General features: G+C 44.2%; 2 protein-coding genes across 14 annotated transcripts in view; one reads left to right on the top strand and one right to left on the bottom strand.

Moving 5' to 3' along the window:
- LOC112133023 (zinc finger protein 195-like) overlaps positions 1-15,780 on the bottom strand; it is a 48,565-nt gene extending 32,785 nt beyond the window's left edge. For 3 of the 13 annotated variants that reach the window (XM_063723809.1, XM_054553448.2, XM_054553451.2), the window contains exons 1-3: positions 14,244-15,780; positions 11,136-11,234; positions 2,469-2,546 (exon numbers count right to left, since the gene is read on the bottom strand). In XM_063723809.1, coding sequence (XP_063579879.1) covers positions 2,469-2,546; positions 11,136-11,234; positions 14,244-14,424 — 358 coding nt within the window. In that variant the 5' untranslated portion in view covers positions 14,425-15,780. Of the gene's footprint in view, positions 1-1,500; positions 1,647-2,468; positions 2,547-4,449; positions 4,566-7,656; positions 7,755-11,135; positions 11,239-13,646; positions 14,058-14,243 lie in introns of those variants that run through there. The other 10 variants (XR_010139847.1, XR_008524144.1, XR_008524147.1 and 7 more) reach the window with 9 other exon arrangements.
- Positions 14,019-24,730, top strand: part of SMIM14 (small integral membrane protein 14) — an 87,665-nt gene continuing 76,953 nt past the window's right edge. The window contains 1 exon segment of the mRNA NM_001131269.2: positions 14,019-14,202. The gene's annotated coding sequence lies outside the window, so the exon portion shown is untranslated.

Genomic DNA, 24,730 nt, shown 5'->3' with positions numbered 1-24,730 from the left:
TGTCTCAAAAAAAGCCAGAACTGGGTAACACTTCATTCCATAAAATAGAATAAGTGGGCCAGGTGTGGTGGCCTGGGCATGGTGGCCCCGGCACACTTATTCTATCCCAGCACTTTGGCAGGCCAAGGCAGAAGGATCCCTTGAGGCCAGGAGTTTGAGACCAGTCTGGCCCACATAGCAAGACCTTGTCTCTACAAAAAAAAATTTTAAAAATTAGCTGGGTATGGTGGTGCAAGCCTGTAGTCCTGGCTGCCGGGGAAGTTGAGGCAGGAAGATTGCCTGAGTCGAGGAGGGTGAAGCTGCAGCGGGCCAAGACTGCACTAATACTCTCCACTCTCCAGCCTGGGTGACAGAGTGAGACATTGTCTCAAAAAATAAAAATACAAATAAAAATAAGTGTTTCAGTGAGCTGTGCAAAAGAAGTTGGCTTTACAGACAGAGAAGGGCTGAAGAAAGCAGAAGCAAAAAACAAATAATGTTATTAGTCCTTTCAAAGTCACTTTTCTTGTAAAGTGGGGACAGGAAGACAAAATGATAGAAAAATAACTGATGAGTGGCCGGGCGCAGTGGCTCTCGCCTGTAATCCCGGCACTTTGGGAGGCTGAGGGGGTTGGATCACAAGGTCAGGAGATCGAGACCATCCTGGCTAACATGGTGAAAGCCCGTCTCTACTAAAAATACAAAAATTAGCCGGGTGTGGTGGCAGGCACCTGTAGTCCCAGCTACTCAGGAGGCTGAGGCAGGAGAATGGCGTGAACCCGGGAGGCGGAGATTGCAGTGAGCCGAGATCACGCCACTGCACTCCAGCCTGGGTGACAGAGCGAGACACTGTCTCAAAAAATAAAATAAAATAAAATAAAAATAAATAACTGATGAGTTAACATCAGGTTATTTACGGCTACTTTTTCGTGTGTAAGGATTAAATCAGAGAGAACTTCCTTATCATGCTTACAGGAAGATTTAAACTGGCCTGTTTGGGAAACTGGCAGTTATCTATCTCTTCTCATTTCCAGAAGGTCAGATAACAACTTAGTTTAGGTTTGGTGACTTATAGGTATGAACCACTGTGTGGACCGTTTGAGTTTTTGTTGTTCCTGCTACAGAGAGACCATTTGATCTTTGACACAGATGATGGTATAGAAACATTTAAAACATTTTGACTGGGCGTGGTGGCTCATGCCTGTAATCCCAGCAGGCTCCCTGCCTTGGGAGGCCAAGGCAGGCAGATCACTTGAGGTCAGGAGTTCGAGACCAGCCTGGCCAACATGGCAAAACCCCGTCTTTACTAAAAATACAAAAATTAGCCAGGTATGGTGGCGGGCACCTGTAATCCCAGCTACTCGGGAGGCTGAGGCAGGAGAATCGCCTGGGAGGCAGAGGCTGCAGCAAGCAGAGATCGTACCACTGCACTCCACCCTGGGCGACAGAGCAAGACTCCGTCTCAAAATAAATAAATAAATAAATAAACACATAAATAAAATAATAATAAAAATACAAAACTTAGCCGGGTATTGTGGCACACGTCTGTAATCACAGCTACACGGGAGGCTGAGGCAGAAGAATTGCTTGAACCCAGGAGGCAGAGGTTGCAGTGAGCTGAGATCACACCACTGCACTCCAGCCTGGGCGACAGAGCAAGACGCCATCTTAAAAAAAAAAAAAAAGAAGAAGAAGTTAAAAAGTCACAAAGCTTTCATCTTTTTTAAAAAACAATCTTTCTTTAATACCAGTGAATATCTGGTCAGTGTTCATATTTCCTCAACTTCCTCAAAAATTTTTTAGCAGTTGGTTTATTTATACCCTCTTACAAATTTTTGACTATTTTTGTCTTTCCCCAACTTTTAGATCTATTTAGTCTTATCATATTTTCTTTCAATTTTAAAACAACTTTTAAAAACCTCTAAACTGGCTGGGCACAGTGGCTCACACCTGTAATCCTAGCTCTTTGGGAGGCTGAGGCTGGTGGATCACTTGAGGTCAGGAGTTAGAGACCAGCCTGACCAACATGGTGAAACCCTGTCTCTACTAAAAATACAAAAATTAACTGGGCATGGTGGCATGCGCCTGTAACCCCAGTTACTTGGGAGGCTGAGGCAGGAGAATTGCTTGAATGTGGGAGGCAGAGGTTGCAGTGAGCCAAGATCACACCACTGCACTCCAGCCTGGGTGACAGAGTGAGACTCCATCACAAACAAAACCCCCCAAAAAAAAAACAAAAAACAAACAAACAAAAAACCCACCTCTAAATCATACAAAATTATCTTCCCTTTAACAAAAACCACACTTTCATGTCTTCATAAGCAAGTATCAAAAATATCATAGAAGCAACAGTTTTATGGCATTAAAACATCTAGCAGTGACAGCATAAACCTACCTAACCAATAGAGCCAGGCAAAAAATATCTGAATTAAAATTTGAATATGTTTTTATTTTATTTTACCAACAGTTTAAAAACTATATTTACTGACTTTGGGAGGCCGAAGTGGGAGGATCTCTTGAGCCCAGGAGTTTGAGACCAGCTGAGGCAACATAGCGAGAGTTCACATCTATAAAAAAGTAAATAAATAAAAATGTTTTTAAAATAAAAAGAAAACAAAACTATGTTTATTTACCAAAGATTGTTAAAATCACACTTGAAAAGCATTTGGGCATATTTGCTTAATTTATGAGCACTTCTTTATTTATAAGCCCATTTGGTACCATAGACAATATACAAACAGACATACACACATATACACATAAAGATCAGATAGTTGTGTCCTGCATGAGGAGGAAAAAAAAAGGATACAGACAGATGCAAACAAAGACTCTACAGCCTTGATTTCAAAACTGTAGCCATGAGACTGGCAAAACTCACTAGTCCAAAAGGACAGTTGGATTCAAACTATGCCCCTACAAATATAACAAGTCAAAGTTCACTTGTCCCACATAGCCCAAGTCCTCAATGAGCCCCAGAGAAATCAGAATAGCAATCCACATCTCTTCTTTTTATTATTATTATTATTATTTTGTAAAGACAAGGTCTCACTCTGTTGCCTAGTCTGGTCTTGAATTCCTGGCCTCAAGCGATCCTTCCACCTCAGCCTCCCAAAATGCTGGATTTATAGGCATGAGCCATCATGCCCAGCCACAATCCACATCTCAAAGCAGAGAGAGAGAAAGAATCCAAGTGTCTTCAAGAAGGAGTCTGGGTGTGCTAGTGGAAGACTAAGAAAGGACACCAAGGCAACACAAATCACAGAAATTCACCACAGGACTCTACAAGGAAACCAACTTCATTTAGATAAATAGCTTTTAATTTAGCCTGTTTCTCCAACTGGACCACTGAGCTCCAGACAGAGCCCATTAAGGAACAGGGCCAAATAAGTACTTGCAGCTTTTAGGGCCCAACTATCCAAATATGTGAAAAATAGTCAAAGTTGGAAGGCAGAACATCCAGGCCTTTAAAAATCAAGGACTTTATCTCTATACTGAATCCCAAGTCCCCCAAAAGAGGTAAATGCCATGACACTAGGCTGCACAGTGCCTTCACAGCACACCTGCCATAAAGAGCGCTCTTCTTAAACAAATGCACAAAGAAAGGAGCAGCCCCCTGCGGCAATGACCATCTGCCACAAACAGTGGTTGTCAGCCACCTCTAAAACTGCACAGTCTCATCAGCAACAGCAACCTCCAGCTCTCCCAAAGGACCAGCTCCGAGTACAGGAAACGTCCACAGAATTTCCCCAGGGCAGCTCCACAGCCACTCTAAAGGTCCAGGTGGACAAGCCTCGCCAAGATTCAATTGCAGCCATGGCTGACATCCATAGCAGCGCCTCTTGATATGCCCAGGGTGCCCACAAAAGAAGCAGGCACCCTGTTCACCCAGAGCCAAAGAACCAGTTGGCACCTGAGGAGCCCGGAGGCCCGCTGAAACTGCTGCAACAGTCATGCCACCAGGCGGGCTCCACACTCCTGGTGCTCCCCCTCCATAGTTCCTGCCAAGCAGCCAGCCAAACCAGCAACCTGACAAGGGGTTCCCGTGGCCCAGTTAGGGCCATGTTGCCCGAGGGTACAGCTTTATGTAATCCTGAGTGATAGAGATCTGGACATCCATGTTAAACTATAAACTAAATCCCTACCATGGTTAGCTTGGCTTTTGCCCAGGAATGAGCAAAGATAGCCAGCAAGGATACAACAAGATGGAGTCAACCATGTTAGACTTCTCTGTCATAATCTTTGCAAAGGCAGTTTCACTAAGGTTACTGAGTGTTTAAAAATGATAATATATGTAATTAAAACTACTAGAAATAGGGCTGGATGTAGTGGCTTATGCTAGTAATCCCAGCACTTTGGGAAGCTGAGGTAGGAGAATCACTTGAGATCGAGTTCAAGAGTAGTCTGAGCAACACAGTGAGACCTCATCCCTACAAAATTTTTTTTTAGTTAGCTGGGCATAGTGGCACATACCTGTAGTCCTAGCTACTTGGAAAGCTGAGGCAGGAGGATCATTTGAGCCCAGGAGTTCAAGGTTATAGTGAGCTATGATTGCGCCACTGCACTCCAGCCCGGGTGAGAGAGCAAGACTGTCCCAAATAAAACAAACTAAAAATGAGGAAAACAATAATGCACACAAAATACACAAGAAAAGTAAGATGTTGTTTTTAAATTTTTATTTATTTTTTAGAGATGGGGATCTTGCTATGTAGTCCAGGTTGGTCTCAAACTCCTGTGCTCAAGCCATCCTCCCACATCACCCTCCCAAGTAGCTTGGACTACAGGTGCATGACACCATGCCTGGTGTAAGATATGTCTTTTTTTTTTTGAGATGAAGTCTCAGAAAAACAAAAAAACAAACCCAAAAAACCCCTCCAGAGTCTCACTCCATCATCTAGTCTGGAGTGCAGTGGTGCAATCTTGACTCACTGAAACCTCCACCTCCTGGATTCAAGCGATTCTCCTGCTTCTGTCTCCCGAGTAACTGGGACTACAGGCATGTGCCACCACACCCGGCTAATTTTTGTATTTTTAGTGGAGATGGGGTTTCACCATGTTGCTCAGGCTGGTCTCGAACTCCTGACCTTAAGTGATCCACCCACCTCAGCATCCCAAAGTGCTGGGATTACAGGTGTGAGCCACCACGCCCAGCCCCCCATCAGCTTTTTACGTAAGTGGTTTGCAGTCATTGATAACCATTGTCTGGATCCATTATTTCATTAGGGGTTGCAAAATGGTGACATTCAAACTGTCATTTCTTCTTTATTTTTAAGCTGGAATTACTTTCCTTTACCAACTATTTATTCTGGGGTGTAGTTAATACAGGAAAGTCAGGACAAATACTTGATTGTTTACATGTATTTAAATTTCAGAATGGGTTTGTTCCCTGGTCCCTCACAAAGGCAACCAAAAAAGTTTCTGAAATGTTTTAATATTAGGAACACACAGAGTTTAATATATAAGATATGTTGCAATCCAAAAAAATTATTTTGTCTGCTTTTCTTTTTTTAAACCAATGCTGAAAAATCTCACGTCTTTTTTTTTTTTTTTTTTTAAACAGGGCCTCACTCTGTCGCCCAAGCTGTAGTGCAGTGGTGTAATAATAGCTCACTGCAGGCCGGGCGCAGTGGCTTGTGCCTGTAATCCCAGCACTTTGGGAGGCCGAGGCGGGCAGATGACCTGAGGTCAGGAGTTCGAGACCAGCCTCACCAACATGGAGAAACCCCGTCTCCACTAAAAATACAAAATTAGCTGGGCATGGTGGTGCATGCCTGTAATCTCAGCTACTAGGGAGGCTGAGGCAGAAGAATCACTTGAATCCAGGAGGCGGAGGTTGCGGTGAGCTGAGATTGCGCCATTGCACTCCAGCCTTGGGCAACAAAGAGCGAAACCCCGTCTCAAAAAATAAAAAAATAAAGAATAGCTCACTGCAGCCTTCAACTCCTGGGTTCAAGCAATACTCCCACCTCAGCCCCCGAAAGTGCTGGGACTACAGGAGCACACCACCACACCTGGCTAATTTTTGTATTCTTTGGTAGAGATGGAGTCTCACTACGTTGCCCAGGCTAGTCTTGAACTTCTGGACTGAAGCAATTCTTCTGCCTCAGCCTCCCAAAGTGTTGAGATTACAGGTGTGAGCCACCAAGCCTGGCCAAAAGTTATTCTGCTTTTTGATTCTCAAACTGACAAATCATTGGTCAATGTGAGTCGCTTCAAGTTGGACCTTATGTCCTTTTAACATGATCTTGATAGCTTTGATAGCTTCATAGTATAATAAAATGTTTTGGGCCCATCTTGAACATTTCCTTCCCTAAGCTTGCAAGGAGTTCAGTGGGAAATCATCTTCAGAGACCATAATCAGGGTGATTGGGGTGCTTATCACCACGGAGTTGATGACTGTTTCCAAGCTTGTTCAGTGGTCTACAAACCACTGTTTAGGTTCAGGTCCCTTAATATGTAATGGAGAGAAGTCTGAGCAATAAGATTTAGTTTAAATAAAAGAGGTAGAAATTAGGGATCTGGAGCTGGGCAAGGTGGTTTATGCCTGTAATCCCAGCACTTTGTGGGGCTGAGGAGGGAGGATTGCTTGAGCCTACGAATTCGAGACCAGTCTGGGCAACATAGTGAGGCCCCGTCTCTCTTATATAAAAATAAAAAATAAAATAAAATAAGGAAATTAGGAATCTGGCTATAAAAGGCAAAAATTTAAAGATTATGTTATCTTTCTTTCTTTTTTTTTTTGAGATGGAATCTCACTCTGTCGCCAGGCTGGAGTGCAGTGGTGCGATCTCTGCTCACTGCAACCTCCGCCTCCTGGGTTCAAGCGATTCTCTTGCTTCAGCCTCCTGAGTAGCTGGGACTATAGATGCCCGTTACCACACCTAGCTAATTTTTGTATTTTCAGTAGAGACGAGTTTCACCATGTTGGCCAGGATGGTCTCCCTCTCTTGACCTTGTGATCCACCCGCCTCAGCCTCCCAAAGTGCTGGGATTACAGGCGTGAGCCACCGCACCTGGCCCTTCAATTTCTATTATAAAAAAGCTTGAAAATTATTCTATTACTGGTTTAGCTTAATTTTATTACTTTCTAAAAAGTTGATAAACAATATTGTCTATTATTATACAGCAAAAAAATGAATGTATAAAATCTTGTTGCCGGGTGCAGTGGCTCATGCCTGTAGTCCCAGCACTTTGGGAGGCCAAGGTGAGTGGATAACCTGAGGTCAGGAGTTTGAGTCCAGCCCGAACAACATAACAAGATCCCATCTCTAAACAACAACAACAAAAATCCTTTAGATCTGAGATAAAACATCAGTCTCATATACCCTTTGGAACAGACTGGATTAATTTTAAGAATGATAACCAATACCTTAGAATATTACTATTAAAAACACAATAATTCTTAATATGCTAAGTTCCAACTATAGTTCAGCAACTGAAATATTTTTAAAATTCCAAGGGGAGGGTGGGAGGAGGGAGAGGATCAGAAAAGATAACTATTGGGTACCAGACTTAATACCTGGGTGATGAGCCAGGCATGGTGGCTCACGCCTGTAATCCCAGCATTTTGGGAGGCTGAGGCAGGCGGATCACCTGAGGTCAGGAGTTCGAGACCAGCCTGGTGAAACCCCGTCTCTACTAAAAATACAAAAAAAATTAGCCGGGCATGGTGGTGCACACCTGTAATCCCAGCTACTCGGGTGGCTGAGGCAGGAGAATCGCTTGAACCTAGGAGGCGTAGGTTGCAGTAAGCCAAGATCGCACCACTGCACTCCAGCCTGTGTGACAGAGTGAGAATCCATGTCAAAAAAAAAAACCAAAACCAAAACAAACAAATAAAAAAACCTGGGTGATTAAATAACATGTACAATAAACCTCTGTAACATGTGTTTACCTATGTAACAAACCTTCACATGTACTCCCAAACCTTAAAGTTTAAAAAAAAACAAACTGGCCAGGCGCAGTGGCTCATGCCTGTAATCTCAGCACTTTGGGAGGCCGAGGAGGGCGGATCATGAGGCCAGGAGATCAGACCATCCCGGACAACATGGTGAAACCCTGCCTCTACTCAAAATACAAAAAATTAGCTGGGTGTGGTGGTGCACGCCTGTATCCCAGCTACTTGGGAGGCTGAGGCAGCAGAATCGCTTGAACCTGGCAGGTGGAGGTTGCAGTGAGCTGAGATTGAGCCACTGCACTCCAGCCTGGTGATAGAGACCCTGTCTCATAAAATAAAAAAATAAAAAAAAAAAACCAAAACAAAACAAAAAAAATCCAAAACATGATAAAATGAAGATGTATCTCATTACCTATTTTCACTTGCCTTCTTTAGCATTTATCCATCTGCAAAATATGTGTGTATATATATATATATATATATTTTTTTTTTTTTTTTTTGTGAGACAGAGGCTCGCTGTGTCACCCAGACTGGAGTGCAGTGGTGCAATCTCAGCTTACCATTCTGCCTCACGGGTTCAAGTAATTCTCCTGCCTCAGCCTACCGAGTAGCTGGGATTACAGGCATGTGCCACCACACTTGGCTAATTTTGTATTTTTAGTAGAGATGGGGTTTCTCCATGTTGGTAAGGCTGGTCTCGAACTCCCGACCTCAGGTGATCCACCTACCTTGGCCACCCAAAGTGCTGGGATTACGGGCGTGAGCCACCGCACCTGGCCTGCAAAATATTTTTTACCCAGATGTAATCATAGTGTGCAAGTTGTATCATTTTTCCCCTTAACAATATGTCCATAACATTTCTCCATATGCTGTAGGGTATTTGTAATTTCAAATTATTTAATGATTTTTTTTTTTTAAGGAGACAGGGTGTTGCTATGTTGCCCAGGTTGGAGTGCAGTGGCTAGTCATTGGTGTGATCCTACTACTAATCCACCAAAAAAAATTTAGAACTAATAAATTCAGCCAAGTTGCAGGCTACAAAAGCAATACTCAAAAATCACCTGCATTTCTACATACTAACAATGAACACTCTGAAAAGGAAATTAAGAAAGTGACCAGGTGATGTGGCTCAATGCCTGTAATCCCAGCACTTTGGGAAGTGGACGTGGGCGGACTACTTGAGGCCAGGAGTTCAAGACCCTGGTGTTCAAGCCCATAGTGAAACCCTGTCTCCACTAAAAATACAAAAATTAGCTGGGGTGGTGGCGCGCACCTGTAGTCCCAGGTACTCAGGAGGATGAGGCATGAGAATTGATTGAACCTGGGAGGTAGAGGTTGCAGTGAGCTGAGATTGTGTCATAGCACTCCAGCCTGGATGACAGAGCGAGACTCTGTCTCAAAAACAAAAAACAAGCAATTCCATTTATAATATCATCAAAAAGAATAAAATAGGCTGGGTGTGGTGGTTCATGCCTATAATCCCAGCACTTTGAGAGGCCAAGGCGGGAGGATCACTTGAGCCCAGGAGTTCGAGACCAGTCTAGGCAACATAGTGAGACCCTATCTCTATTTTCAAATATGAAAAAGAGAAAAATTTTTTGAGATAAAGTCTGGCTCTATTGCCCAGGCTGAAATACAGTGGCGCAATCTTGACTCACTGCAACCTCTACCTCCTGGACTCAAGCCATCCCCTCCCACCTCAGCCTCCTGAGTAGCTGGGACTATAGGCACCACCACCATGTCTGGTTAATTTTTTTTTTTTTTTTTTTTTGGTAGAGACAAGGTTTCACCATGTTGCCCAGGCCTGGTCCAGTAGTTTGCACTTCCCTTGAGGCTAGGAGTTGGAGACGAGCCTGGCCAACACAGTGAGACTCCTGTCTATTAAAAGAAAAAAAAGGCTGGGTGGCGCATGCCAGTATTCCCAGCTACTCAGGAGGCTGAGGTAGGAGGATTGCTTAAGACCAGGAGTTCAAGGCTGCAATACACTATGGTCACATCTGTGAATAGCCACTGCATTCCAGCCTGGGTGACAGAGCAAGACCCCATCTCTAAAATAAGTAAATAAATAAATATATTTCCTTAATGTAGTAGCCAAAAAAGAAAATAATTTTAATTTGCATTTTTTGATTACTAGTGAGATGGAAGATTTTCAAATGTCAAACATTTGTATTTCCTTTGTGTGTGTGAACCATCAGTTCATACTTTATACCTATGCATGTGTGGCAGGCATTAATTTTCCCTATTGATTTGTATGAGTCCTTCATATATTATGGTATTTCTCCTTTAACTATCAGTATTTGCTCCAAATTCTCCAATTGGTGTTTCTTTTTTAATTCTGTGTCCATTCAACAAATATTTATTCAATGTTTACTATGCTCTCGGTTGTATGGTAGGAATTCTATGTTGTTCTTTACATATAGAATTACCCACTTGTTAGTTCTTCCATTGTTTAGTTTAGAAAAACTGCACTTAGGGGCCAGGCACAGTGGCTTACGCCTGTAATCCCAGCACTTTGGGAGGCCAAGGCAGGCGGATCATCTGAGATCAAGAGTTCGAGACCAGCCTGACCAACATGGTGAAACCCCATCTCTACTAAAAATACAAAAATTAGCCAGGTGTGGTGGCGTGCACCTGTAATCCCAGCTACTAGGGAGGCTGAGGCAGGAAATCGCTTGAATCCAGGAGGCGGAGGTTGCAGTGAGCCGAGATTGCACCACTGCACTCTAGCCTGGGCAACAGAGCAAGACACACACACACACAAAAAAAAACAGCTGGGCACAGTGGCTCACGCCTGCAATCCCAGCACTTTGGGAGGCCGAGGCGGGTGGATCACCTGAGGTCAGGAGTTCGAGACCAGCCTCAACATGGAGAAACCCCGTTCCTACTAAAAAATACAAAATTAGCTGGGCGTGGTGGTACATGCCTGTAATCCCAGCTACTGGGGAGGCCGAGGCAGGAGAATTGCTTGAACCTGGGAGGCGGAGGTTGTGGTGAGCCGAGATCACACCATTGCACTCCAGCCTGGGCAACAAGAGCAAAACTCCGACTCAAAAACAAAAACAAAAACAAAACAAAAAAAAAAGGAAGAAAAAACTGCTCTTAAAGATCAGAACAAAAAGGCATATAATATCCCATATCAGTGTCTGTGGGTAAGAGCTAGTCTCTTCTAGCTCTCATGAACTTGCAATCAAATGTTGGGCAGGGATGCAGTCATCTGAATGCTTGATTAGGGCTGCAGGATCAATCAAGTTAGTTCACTCACATGGCTGGCAAGTTGGTGCTGGCTGTTGGTGGAGGCTTTTTCTCCTCTCCACATAGGCCTCTTCATAGAGCTGTTCGAGCACAGTGGTGTGGAGACTGCCTTCCTCCAGGGCAAGCAATCAAAGAGAATGAGAGGGAAAGCTGCAATCAGTATCTTTGTGACCTAGCCTCAGAAGTCACACACATTCAGTTGTATTCTATTGGTAAAACATAGTAGTCCTGATTCAAAGGGCTGATGCAGACCACCAGAGGTGACAATCATTGGGGGTCCTCTTAGAGGCTGGCTACCAAGGATCCCAACACCTTTTTTGTTTGTTTGTTTGTTTCTGAGACAAGGTATTGCTATGTTGCCCAGGTTGGAGTGCAGTGGCTATTCAAAGCCTCTAACTCTTGGGTTCAAGCAATTCTCCTGTCTCTGCCTCCTGAGTAGCTGGGACTACAGGCATACAGCACCTCGCCAGGCTAATCCTAACATCTTGGTTTTCCTGTAATTTACTTTATAAAGCAAGTACTGGGTGTGCACAGTGACCCATGCCTGTAATCCCAACACTTTGGGAGGCTGAAACAGGAGGATCACTTCAGACCAGGAGTTCAAGACCAGTCTCAACAATATAGCAAGATCCTATCTCTATAACAAATTAAAAAAAAAAAGTAGCTCCCTGTGGTGGCATGTGTCTGTAGTCTTAGCTACTCGGGAGGCTAAGATGGGAGGATCACTTGAGCCCAGGAGTTTGAGACTGTAGTGAGCTATGATTGCACCACTGCATTCCAGCCTGGGCAACAGAGCAAGACCCTATCTCAAAAAAAAAAAAAAAAAAAAAAAAAAAAAAAAGGCCAGGCGCGGGGGCTCACGCCTGTAATCCCAGCACTTTGGGAGGCTGAGACAGGCGGATCACGAGGTCAGGAGATCGAGACCATTCTGGCTAACACGGTGAAACCCCGTCTCTACTAAAAATACAAAAAATTAGCCAGGCGTGGTGGCGGCGGGCGCCTGTAGTCCCAGCTACTCGGGAGGCTGAGGTAGGAGAATGGCGTGAACCCGGAAGGCGGAGCTTGCAGTGAGCCGAGATCGAACCACTGCACTCCAGTCTGGGCAACAGAGCGAGACTCCATCTCAAAAACAAAACAACAACAACAACAAAAAAAACAAGTACTGAGAATTTTGCAACAACCAGTACAATTCTAGTTTTGTACCATACTGTTCTCTTAAACACAGCTGTGTTCTCAAACACATACGTGCACATGGGTGCACTCAAGCATAACAGATTTTGTTTGGAGTCGCACAAATTAAAGACCCTTTGGTACAGTGTCAGCTCATTAGGGCACCAGATTCCATCTCAAACTCTGAATTTGAGTAAGCAGAGTTCAAGATTGCAGATTAAGGGCCAAAATCTTTATTCTTTGTATCTACTTTGTAATTAGTTAACTGGGAAACACTTCAAGTTTTACCAGAAACCTTTAATTTTCTAGAAACCTTTACCTGTGTTCAATATCCACTTTAATTAAAAAGCTGTTGTAAATGATACTAATTTGGGGAAGGTGATTCAGCTTGTTGAGGCGTAATTAACCAAATTGCTGAGGTGGAAGTCTGGGTAAGTGAAAAGGTCATCATATCTGAGTAAGAAAGCTTGCAGCTTTCACCTCTCCGTCAAGACTGGCAGAGAGGCACTTTTGTAAAATCTTTGTTTGGGACTCACTTTTACTTTGCCATTTGTCCCATTTTAATTAAAGCTTGCCAACTGAAGGACCTAAGAAAACAATATAGTTCTGCATTTTGCCAAATTGGGAAATTTCCCAGGGCCCCCAAAATTTAGAGGGGAGACTCCGAGAATAGGAGACTAGAATGGGAGAATAGGAAGCACCAACTTGCTCTAAAAGGAAGATTGGGCAAAAGCAGCACTCTTATTCCAGCTCTACAACCAAAGCAACTAAGACGGGCTGGCTGGCTGCCTAGCCATAGCATTCCCTCCTACTTCCCCATTATCTCCTGACCAGCAAGTCATCTTTGGTCACATATCTTTAATTATTTAGTTTGAGACAAAGTCTCACTATCACCCAGGCTGGAGTGCAGTGGCGCGATCTCGGCTCACTGCAACCTCCGCCTCCCGGGTTCAAGCGATTCTTCCACCTCAGCCTCCCGAGTAGCTGGGACTACAAGCGGGCACCACCACCCGGCTAATTTTTGTGTTTTTAGTGGAGATGGGGTTTCACCATGTTGGCCAGGCTGGTCTCGGACTCCTGACCTCAAGTGATCCGCCCACCTCGGCCTCCCGAAGTGCTGGGATTACAGGCATGAGCCACCAAGCCCGACTATTCCTTTTATTAATATTCCTGTTGAACTTAATTTTGGTCGTTTCCGGTGCAAAAATGTTAAGGTAAAGGGAATCAATAACTGCCACATTTGATATATTTTTGTAATCCCCATCTCCAATTTCCATCCGGGCGTGAGTAACCAAAAACACTTTACAGGGGTAGACTGTCTCAACAGACATCAATTTGTAACCACGTCTACCTCTACCACGGTATTCTAAAGACTCCGTCGAGGAAAACCTTTAGCTCGGGCAAAGGGAGACACATTACAGAACACCGTCCGCCGCCGACGAAACACAGGATACGCGGGAGAGTTGAACAGACACCCGGCCTCGCCCGGATTGCTTCACAGTCCTCAGCCACGCCCCTCCCAACCGGAACTACATCCCCCGCACTCCGCGCCCCCACGCACAGCGTGTCGTAGGCGTCCGAGGCCGCAGGCTCCCGCCCGGCTTCCCGGGACGCACAGGGCAGGCGCTGGGCGTGCGCATGCTCGGCAGGCGGGGCAGCTGGAGTCTCCAGGCACTGCAATCTGTTGCGCCGCCGCCCGCGGGAGCCGGCAGATCCGGGTCTTGTGGCTAAGAGTGACGTGGTCACTCGAATCAAAACAGAGGAGGGGGAGGAAGCCGGCGGCCAGAAACGGCAGTGGCAGCAGCGTCCGGAGCAGCCGCAGCCTTCTGGAAGCTCCAGGCGGTCTTTCTGCCGAGCCTCGGTCCCGGCCCCCATCCTCCCCGCCCCATCGGTTGTTGTCTGGGCGGGTGAGTGTCTCCCCCTCTCCCACCAGCGTTTGCTGGCTCACCCTCCGCTCGCCCCAGTTTTTCCTGGGGGCTCCTCAGGCTCTCGGGGACTGCGGCGGCTGCGGCAGAACAGGGCTGTTTCTCGGGCTTGGCGGTTCCCCGGCCGGGCTGGCGATTCTGCACCGGGAGAAGCTCCGCTGCTGCCGAGCCCGCGCCCCCCGCGAAGAGCCTGCAATTGGGCATTCTCTGCAGGATGTCAGAGTCGGGGCTTGGCAGGCAAGGGCAAGGTAGCCACGGGTGGTTTTATTTTTAGGATCAGATTGTCGACGGGTGGAGGCGTATCATGGAGTAAAAAGAGAGTCGTAGCTGGAAGGAGAAACTCACAAATCCTGAAATCCACACTATCTTGTTTACCGTCTCCCTCATCCCTTTCTGGGTACGGTGAAGTCACTAGGATGCGTCCTTTGTTGTGATAAGTGAGACGAGAAAGCTGCCACCCTGAAAGCGAGAGCTTTTTAGCTCCTATTGTGTCGCGAATTTAAAGGATCCCCTTTTTCTGTTTGTTCAGTAAGTGGAACCAAGGCTGACAGTAAAGAGGTAGCAGCACCCTTTATTGGAACTAATAGTGTGTGATAAACTGGTTACCGGCTCTACCCGAAGTCCCGTGTTGCTGTTTAAAGGCAGACTTCACCAAAGTGGCTGTTTATATGTGCCAGGATTTTAGCCGAGATGGTTTGCTAGCTGTAGAGAGTCGGTAGGATGTTTTCAGTTGCCCCAGTTTGCAAAACCGAGGCTGTGGCCTTAATAGAATGTGTTACTTTTGCATCGAGAGAGTCGGATGAGCTTCACACACGTAATAGCTACATTTGCAGAAGAGACCTTCCAGTTTGTGTTATTGTCAGAAACAGTTAGCAGCTGTACATATTATAACTTGGAAAGCGTAAGACCTTCCAGGTGTTGGAGTGTTGCGGCGCTTAGGAGGCATTCTTGCTGCCCAGCGCTGTGGAGGTTGCAGGAGGCTTTGCATTCCCTTCCACTTAGGGTGGCTGGCCGCGCAGATTCCTTTAGTGTAGCCTGTTCCGAACTTGCCGCTCTCTGCGGCCCTCGACAGCACTGCGACCAGAAAACCAAACCTTTTTGTCCTAACTTTTTTTTTTCTTTTATTCCAACATGGTTTTTGAGAACACCAATTCACCCCCGGAGAACTCATTAATTGAGGTGTTTCAGTGGTTAACAGCGGGAAAGAACAACAGTACGTGATAGTTAATTGCTCCTTATCAAACCCAGGAAGAGTTATGAGTTTAGATTATTTCCTTGAAGGGTATGTCCTTGTGGTATAACATGAACCTCTTAACGAATCTTTTCTCCAGTGTTTGCCGTTGAGATCTTTTTTCTTACTACTGCAGTTGGAATCCTTCTGATTTAGAAGAAGGAAAGATTTATTGAAGTTCTTTTTCAGCTTTTTACCTTTTCTTTTATGCTAGCCTATAACTAATATTTTTGGTTATACGAAATGCTTTGTGTAATAGAGAAAATGTTGATAAAAGCAGGTAGGAAAAAAATAAATAATCATGCCACCCAAAGATCACCAAAATGTTAGTTTGTACCCTTCTAAACTACTTTTTTGCATTTATATATTTTATACAAATATGGTATCATACCACATATGCTTTTCAGTACATAACCTGCTTTCTCACATTCTAGTACTTCTTTTTTGAATAATAATTTAAATTTTTCAGACATAGACTTTGGACCTTAAATTTTAGGGAGTATTCACTATACAGTAGTGCCCCCTTATCCGTGGTTTCACTTTCAGGGGTTTCCCGAGTTTCAGTTTCTGTGGTCAGCGGCAGTTGGAAAATACAATCATATTTTCAGAGACCACATTCACATAACTTTTATTATAGTATATTGTTATAACTATTCTATTTTATTATTAACTATTGTCAATCTCTTACTGTGCCTAATTTATAAATTGAATTTTATCGTAGGTGTGTATAGGAAAAAAACAGTCCATATATAGAGTTCTGTACTATATGGGCTTTAGGCATCCACTGGGGGGGGTTGTTTTATAATTTTTTAATTTTAAAATTTAATAGAGACGAGATCTCACTGTGTTGTCCAGGCTGGTCTCAAACTCCTGAGCTCAAGTGATCTTCTGGCCTCAGCCTCCCAAAATGCTAGGATTATAGGCGTGCTGAGACACCGGGTCCAGCCCACTGGAGTTTCTTTGAATGTATCCCTTGTGGATAATGGGGGACTTCTATGTTTGGCAAACCATAATTATTAAAAGCATGGTTTTAAAAGGTTTCCTCACAAATCTCTATGATAATGTAAGATTTAAGAAATTAATATGCATTGTGTGGCAAAGTAAGACCTCACTTGTTTGGCTCTTGGGAAAGAAAGCACAGCCTGAGGATAATATGAAAGTTTAAGTAGTTTTTGCTACTCAGTGGTTTGATTCGGGTAAAGATTTAGTTCTATTCCATAGTTATACTGTGTTCCAAATGCTGATCAGCTGTTCAGGCCCCAGGCAGTAAGGTCCTGGAAGATTTTAACTTTACACATCACACTTTTTTTTTTTTTTTTTTTTTTTGGGAGATGGAGTCTTGCTCTATTGTACAGGCTGGAGTGCAGTGGTGGATCTCAGCTCGCTGCAACCTCTGCCTCCCGGGTTCAAGTGATTCTCCAACCTTAGCCTCCTGAGTAGCTGGGATTACAGGCACACACCATCACGCCTGACTAAGTTTTGTATTTTTAGTAGGGACGGGGTTTCACCATGTTGGCCAGGCTGGTGTCAAACTCCTGACCTCAAGTGATCTGCCCACCTCGGCCACCCACAGTGCTGGGATTACACGCATGAGCCATTTCACCTGGCCCACATCACACTTAATATGCCTTGAGTCTCGGTGTGTGCCCATTTAGTCCAGTGCTTTACCAGTTGGCACCAAAAGAGCCTGCTATGGAAGGAAATGTCCTCTTCATCTCAACTTCAGAGGATAAGTACATGCCATGAACTATCCTAAATCTGCTAATAACCTATTTTGAGTTTGAGCTTCATAAACTTACCTAAAATCTTTAAATCTCTATTTTCATTTTGCATGTCTTGGATGATTAGTCTTAGATGTTTACTACTCATTACACAATCTAGTTTCTTTTTCTTTGATTTGGCTTATAGTGTTCAATGTGTATTCTAAATTTGTCCACTTCTTCCCATCCCTACTGCCATCAGCTTTGCCAGGCTATCTTCATCTCTTACCTGATCTAAGCAGCAACTCCTGGTCTCCCTGCTTCCACTTTGGCTTTTTATTGTACGTTTCCCAGCCTAAGAGATCCTTTAAAATGTAAATTACCTTGACACCCCCTTGTTGAAAGTTTTCCATCCATATTCAGAATAAAATCCAAACTCTACCAAAGCTTGTCAGGCACTACATGTTTCAGCACTGCCTTCCTCTCTTATCTTACCTTATATCCTTCTACTTAGTTCAGTACCCTGGAGCCTGGCCACGTGAGTTTCTTCCTGTATTCCAATCCCAGTTGCATTTTTGTCCCTGGAACTTGCCAAGCTGGTTCTTGCTGTAGGGCCTTTGCATTTGCTGTACCCTGGGGCTTCAGTACTCTTCTCCCAGATCTTGCTGTGGTTGATACCATTGTGTTATTCAGGTGTTAGGTCAGATGTTGCCTCTTCAAGGAGACTGACCAATCTCTCCCTTGTATTTTATTTTCTTCACAGCATTTATCAATATATGGAATTTTAAAAAAATGTTCTGTCTCCTACCCTGGAAATTAAGCTCTGTGAATATGGGACCTTGTCTGTCCTTTTCACTGCATAGTAGGTACTCAGTGAATGTTAGTTGAATAAATGAACTTAGTGAACATGTCTGTATTCCTCTTGAACATACTATCTATTGTAGGCCATTTTTTTTTTCCATGGAAAAACCCTAATTTTCAGTCTCTTTTTATAGGGCAGTGCCTTATTCTCTTTGGTGTTTGGGTCAGAGTACACTTATATTCTACTTTAGACCTGTGGAATTAATTTCTGTGAGAAATGGGTCCTTAGAATCTGTATTTTAAATAAATCTGTCAGGTGATTTTACATATCAAACTTTGAGAATCTCTCAATGTTTTAGTGGCTTTTCCTTGGAAGATTGCTTCTTTATAGTAGTAATGATAGCTACCATTTTTTGGCAACACTACTTTATATGTCAAGTATTATGCTAAAAATTACTGTTACATGTTTTCATTTAACTGCAAAGCAACTCATATGTAGGTATCATACAAATGAAGACAGTGAGACACAGTAAGTGGCAGAAACTTGAATTTGAAACCCAAATCTTTTTAATCACTGTACCCCACTGCTTCTGAACTACAGAGTTTAAAATTGTGTTCAGTACGTTAAGAGAGGCCATGTTTTTGTTCAGGACAGGATAGTGTTTTCTGTCCCTTTTCCAATCCTGTCCTTAATGAAGTCCATTCTTTTGTTGGTCTTTTTGCCTGAAGTTGCACAGACAGGAGATGACCTTAAAAAACATTCTGCAGCTGGGCACGGTGGCTCATGCCTGTAATCCCAGCACTTTGGGAGGCCGAGGCCGGTGGATCACGAGGTCAAGAGATTGAGACCATCCTGGCCAACATGGTGAAATCCCGTCTCTACTAAAAATATAAAAATTAGCTGGGCGTGGTCATGCGCGCCTGTAATCCCAGCTACTTGGGAGGCTGAGGCAGGAGAATCACTTGAACTCGGAAGGTGGAGGTTGCAGTGAGCCATTGCGCCACTGCACTCCAGCCTTGTGACAGAGCGAGACTCTGTTTCAAAAAAATAAACAAACAAAAAACATTCTGCAAAGACTCCTAGATCTTGCATTGTTGTATTGAGTGCTGAGAGCTTACCAGGCTTCAAGTAAATTTGGAGCATTTTCTTCTTCCTTGTGTATTGCCTGCTCATTCCCCAGACCGAAAACCTATTACTTTGTATTCGTTGTTAAAATCATCAGAGTTCTTCCTACATTTTCTCCTTTGATTTGTGTTTTACTATTTGAATTTAGTGGCGTGATCATGGCTCACTGCAGCCTCAACCTTCTGGGCTCATGCGATTCTCCTGCCTCTGCCTCCTGAGTAGCTAGGACCACAGGCCCATACTACCACACTAATTTTTTTTTGTTTGTTTTCTGTAGAGACAGGCTCAGGTTGGTATGGAATTCCTGGGCTCCAGTGATCCTTCTGCCTTGACCTCCCAAAGTGCTGGGATTACAGGCATGAACCACTGCATCCAAAGATATTTTAAATAAACAGATTTATTTGAAGTTTTCCTTTAATATTGTGCATGAATGTAGTTTCCAGTTTTTCACAATTATAAATAATATTATGGTGAACCATGGCCTTAAATAGGTAACCTAAAAACTGAATAATTACAGCAGCCAGTCTAATTACAAATAGAAGCTATATTAAAGACTTCCTAATTTTTTTTTTTTGAGACGGAGTCTCACTTTGTTGCCCAGGCTGGAGTGCAGTGGGGTGATCTCGGCTCACTGCAACCTCTGCCTCCTGGGTTCAAGCAATTCTCCTGCCTCAGCCTCCTGAGTAGCTGCGATTACAGACGTGCACCACCATGCCCAGCTAATTTTTGTATATTTAGTAGAGACAGAGTTTCACCATGTTGGCTAGGCTGGTCTCGAACTCCTGACCTTAGGTGATCCACCTGCCTGGGCCTCCCAAAGTGCTGAGATTACAGGCGTGAGCCACTGCACCCAGCTGAGACTTCTTAAATTATTTTAATCATAATTCAACAAGTATATGCAGCATATATATATACTTGCATATGCTTAGAAAATGTTACATGAAGTTTTAAAATATTTTTATTTATTTATTTATTTTTGGTATATTTTGAATGCTAAAATCTTCCTGAGACATAAAGGTTTTTCTTTTTCTTTTTTTTGTGTGTGTGTGTGTGTGTGTGAGACGGGAGTCTCACTCTATCATCCAGGTTGAAGTGCAGTGGGGCGATCTCGGCTCATTGCAACCTCCACCTCCCAGGCTCAAGCTACCAACCCACCTCAGCCTCCTTAGTAGCTGGGACCACGCCTGGCTAATTTTTGTATTTTTTGTAAAGTTGGGGTTTTGCCATGTTGCCCAGGCTGGTCTTGAACTCCTGAGCTCATGCAGTCCACCTGGCTCGGCCTCCCAAAGTGCTGGGATTACAGGTGTGAGCCATTGCACCCGGTCAGACATGAAGGTTTTTCTTTTCTTTTTGTGAGACGGAGTCTTGCTCTGTCACTAGGCTGGAGTGCAGTGGCCCGATCTCTGCTCACTGCAACCTCCGCCTCCCGGGTTCAAGTGATTCTCCTGCCTCAGCCTCCTGAATAGCTGAGATTACAGGCACGTGCCACCACGCCCAGCTAATTTTTGTATTTTTAGTAGCGATGGGGTTTCACCATGTTGACCAGGATGGTCTCGATCTCTTGACCGCCTGCCTCGGCCTCCGAAAGTGCTGGGATTACAGGCGTGAGTCACCGTGCCCAGCCGACATGAAAATTTTTAATAGAAGCTATCTCTGAGGAGAGGAAAGTACCTTCATTTTTCCATTTTTTTTAACTTTTGATATTTACATTTTAAATTATAAATGCATATTTTATTTTTTAAAAATTAACTCTTTAGAAAAGTATATTTTTCTAAACTAAACCAATTTTTAGGTGCATAGTAGGGCTTATATATGTATTTGATAACATTTACGACCTCTGTTCTTTTGTTTTGGAGAAAGTTACCTTCTTATTGCTTATTTTCATATTCAATTTTCATTTCCTTTTTTTTTTTTTAAATTTAGGCCAAAGCACAGATGTGTCTCAGCTTTGTAAAAATACAGAATGACAGAATGAAGCTGGTTTATGCTTGACTGCACTCATTGACAAGTATTACAAGCGCAGAGCTTTTAAAATTTAATAGCTAATAAAGGTGTTTCAAATCGAATTAGGGATGCAGTAAGCATCTTCCTGGTATATGCACCAGACTTAGAGGTCAGTGTTCTGGCTGCTATCATGTTTCATCTTTTAACCTTTTTTTTTTTTTTTTTTGAGACAGAGTCTCGCTCTGTGGCCCAGGCTAGAGTGCAGTGGCGCGATCTCGGCTCACTGCAAGCTCCGCTTCCCGGGTTCATGCCATTCTCCTGCCTCAGCCTCCCAAGTAGCTGGGACTACAGGTACCCGCAACTCAGCCTCCCAAGTAGCTGGGACTACAGGTACCCACAACCATGCCTGGCTAATTTTTTTGTATTTTTAGTAGAGATGGAGTTTCACCGTGTTAGCCAGGATGGTCTCGATCTCCTGACCTCGTGATCCGCCTGCCTCGGCCTCCCAAAGTGCTGGGATTACAGGCGTGAGCCACTGCGCCCGGCCACAACATAGTTTTTAAAAACAAGTTTGCTCTTTTTTTTTTTGAGGTGGAGTCTCGCTCTGTCACCCGGGCTGGAGTGCAGTGGCACGATCTCAGCTCACTGCAACCTCCACCTCCCGAGTTCAAGCGATTCTTGTGCCTCAGCTTCCCGAGTAGTTGGGATTACAGGCACCTGCCACCATGCCCGGCTAATTTTTGTATTTTTAGTAGGGACGGGGTTTCACTGTTGGCCAGACTGGTGTTGAACTCCTGACCTCAAGTGATCTGCCCACCTCAGCCTCCCAAAGTCCTGGGATTACAGCTACCATGCCCTGGCAAAAACAAGTTTGCTTTTTATACAATATATATTTTGCTGCTTTGTTACTCTTGGGAAAGGTAATGTAGAAGAAACTGACTTGCTTGAAATTTTGAACAGACTTTTAAAATCTGTTTATTTATTTTATTTGTTAACAATTGCTTGCTTGCTTGCTTGCTTGCTTGCTTTGTTTCTTTCTTTCTTTCTTTCTTTTTTGACAGGGTTTTGCTCTTGTTGCCCATGCTGGAGTGCAATGGCACAGAGCATAGTCTCGGCTCACTGCAACCTCCACCTCTTGGGTTCAAGCGATTCTCCTGCCTCAGCCTCCCAAGTAGCTGGGACTGCAGGCACCCACCACCATGCCCAGCTAATTTTTGTATTTTTAGTAGAGATGGGGTTTCACCATATTGGCCAGGCTGGTCTTGAACTCCTGGCCTCAGGTGATTCGCCTGCCTCGGCCTCCCAAAGTGCTGGGATTACAGACATGAGCCACCACGCCTGGCCCAGTAATTGCTTTCTTTATCACAGTAGTTCTAAGCATTTTTCCCAATATGACTAATGATGTTTATGCGCATCTTTGTGCACATGTCATCTCAGCTATGATATGGAAGAAAGAGGCTGTGAGTTACTTAGTTTGGAGAGCAGTAGCCATACTCTGCTTCTTTCATTTTTATTTTAATTAGAAACAGGGTCTCTGTCACACAGGCTGGAGTGCAGTGGTGTGATCATAGCTCACGGTAGCCTTGAACTCCTGGGCTCAAGTTATCCTCCCTTCTCAGCCTTCCGAGTAGCTGGGACTACTACATAAGAAGGCACATGCTAGCATGCCTGGCTAATTTTAAAGTTTTTTGTAGAGATGGTCTCACCACCTTGGCAGGCTGGTCTCAAACTCCTAGGCTTAAGCAATTCTTCTGCCTCAGCCCATCAGAGTTGGTTTTACAGGTGAGAGCCACTGCACTCAGCACTCTGCTTCTTTCTGCTCAGAGAAATCATATAGACAAGCATGTGAATGAAATATTAAGGAAAAGTCTTGATTCTGTTTTAATTTATTTAGATAACATTCATCTTTAACAAACTAGTACCATTGCTTGTAATATACCTCTCAAGTTTAGAACACACCAGTATTTTGTAATACAGCTGTTAAAAACTGCTTTCTGGCCAGGCATGGTGGCTCATGCCTGTAATCCCAGCAATTTGGGAGGCTGAGGTGGGGAGATGACTTGAGCCCAGGAGTTCAAGACCTACCTGGGCAACACATCGAGACCCCCTCTCTACAAAAAAGTAAAAAAATTGGCTGAGTGTGATGGCATGCACCTGTGGGCTCAGCTGCTCCGGAGCCTGAGGTGGGAGGATTGCTTGAGCTGGGGAGGTTGAGGCTGCAGGGAGCTGTGATCACGCCACTGCACTCCAGCCTGGCTAACAGAGAACCTATCTCAAAACAGAAACCTACTGCTTTCTTAACATTGATAAGTGAGGCCATTGTGGTGGCACACACCTGTAGTCCTAGCTGCTTGTGGGGTTGAGGTGGGAAGATGGCTTGAGCTCAGGAGGTCGAGGATGCAGTGAGCCATGATTACACCACTGCACTACAGCCTGGGCAATAGAGACCCTGTCTCCAAAAAAAAAAAAAAAAAATTTATGAGTAACTTGTATGCACTATTATGTGGGATCAACATAGTATGGAATATATATATAATATGTGTGTGTATATATATATATATATATATATATATATTTTTTTTTTTTTTTTTGAGACAGAGTCTTGCTTCGTCACCCAGGCTGGAGTGCAGTGGCACGATCTCAGCTGGCTGCAACCTCTGCTTCCTGGGTTCAAGCCATTCTCCTGCCTCAGCCTCCCAAGTAGCTGGGATTACAGATGTACACTACCACGCCCAGCTGATTTTTGTATTTTTAGTAGAGATGGGTTTCCACCATGTTGGCCGGGCTGGTCTCAAACTCCTGACCTCAGGTGATCCAGCCAGCTTGGCCTCCCAAAGTGCTGGGATTACAGGCCTGGCCTGGAATTTTTATATTTTCTGTTAAATTTTTCTGTTTCTGATTTATGGAAAACATTTTCCTGGTTGGGCACAATGACTCATGCCTGTAATCCCAGCACTTTGAGAGGCTGAGGCAGGTGGATCATCTGAAGTAAGGAGTTCGAGACCAGCCTGTCCAACATGGCAAAACTCCGTCTCTACTAACCATATAAAAATTAGCTGGGTGTGATGGCATGCACCTGTAATCCCAGATACTCGGGAGGGTGAGGCAGGAGAATCACTTGGACCCAGGAGGTGGAGGTTGCAGTGAGCTGAGAATGCACTGGGCGACAGACGGAGACTCCGGCTCAAAAAAAGAAAAAAAAAGAGAAGAAGAAAAACATTTTCCTGAGTTTTTGTTTGTTTGTTTTTTTGAGACAGAGTCTCGCCCTGTCGCCCAGGCTGGAGTGCAGTACTGCGATCTCGTCTCACTGCAACCTCCTCCTACCGGGTTCAAGCGATTCTCCTGCCTCAGCCACCCAAGTTGCTGGGACTACGCGTGTGCCACTATGCCCGGCTAATTTTTTTTAATATTTTTAGTAGAGACGGGGTTTCTCCATGTTGGCCAGGCTGGTCTTGATTTCCTGACCTTGTGATCTGCCTGTCTCAGCCTCCCAAAGTGCTGGGATTACAGGCGTGAGCCACTGCGCCTGGTCACATTTTCCTGAGTTTAAAATGTTAAAATTTAGAGTATGACTAGTAAATATTCTTGGGTAGAATATATATATATATTTTTTTTGTGATGGAGTCTCACTCTGTTGCCCTGGCTGGAGTGCAATGGCTTGGTGTTGGCTCACTGCAACCTCTGCCTCCCAGGTTCAAGCAGTTCTCC

This window comes from Pongo abelii, chromosome 3 (genome assembly GCF_028885655.2).
Source record: "Pongo abelii isolate AG06213 chromosome 3, NHGRI_mPonAbe1-v2.0_pri, whole genome shotgun sequence".
In the NCBI taxonomy this organism is placed as follows: domain Eukaryota; kingdom Metazoa; phylum Chordata; class Mammalia; order Primates; family Hominidae; genus Pongo; species Pongo abelii.
Note: the sequence above shows the minus strand (reverse complement) of the source record. Positions and strands in the feature narration are given on the sequence as shown.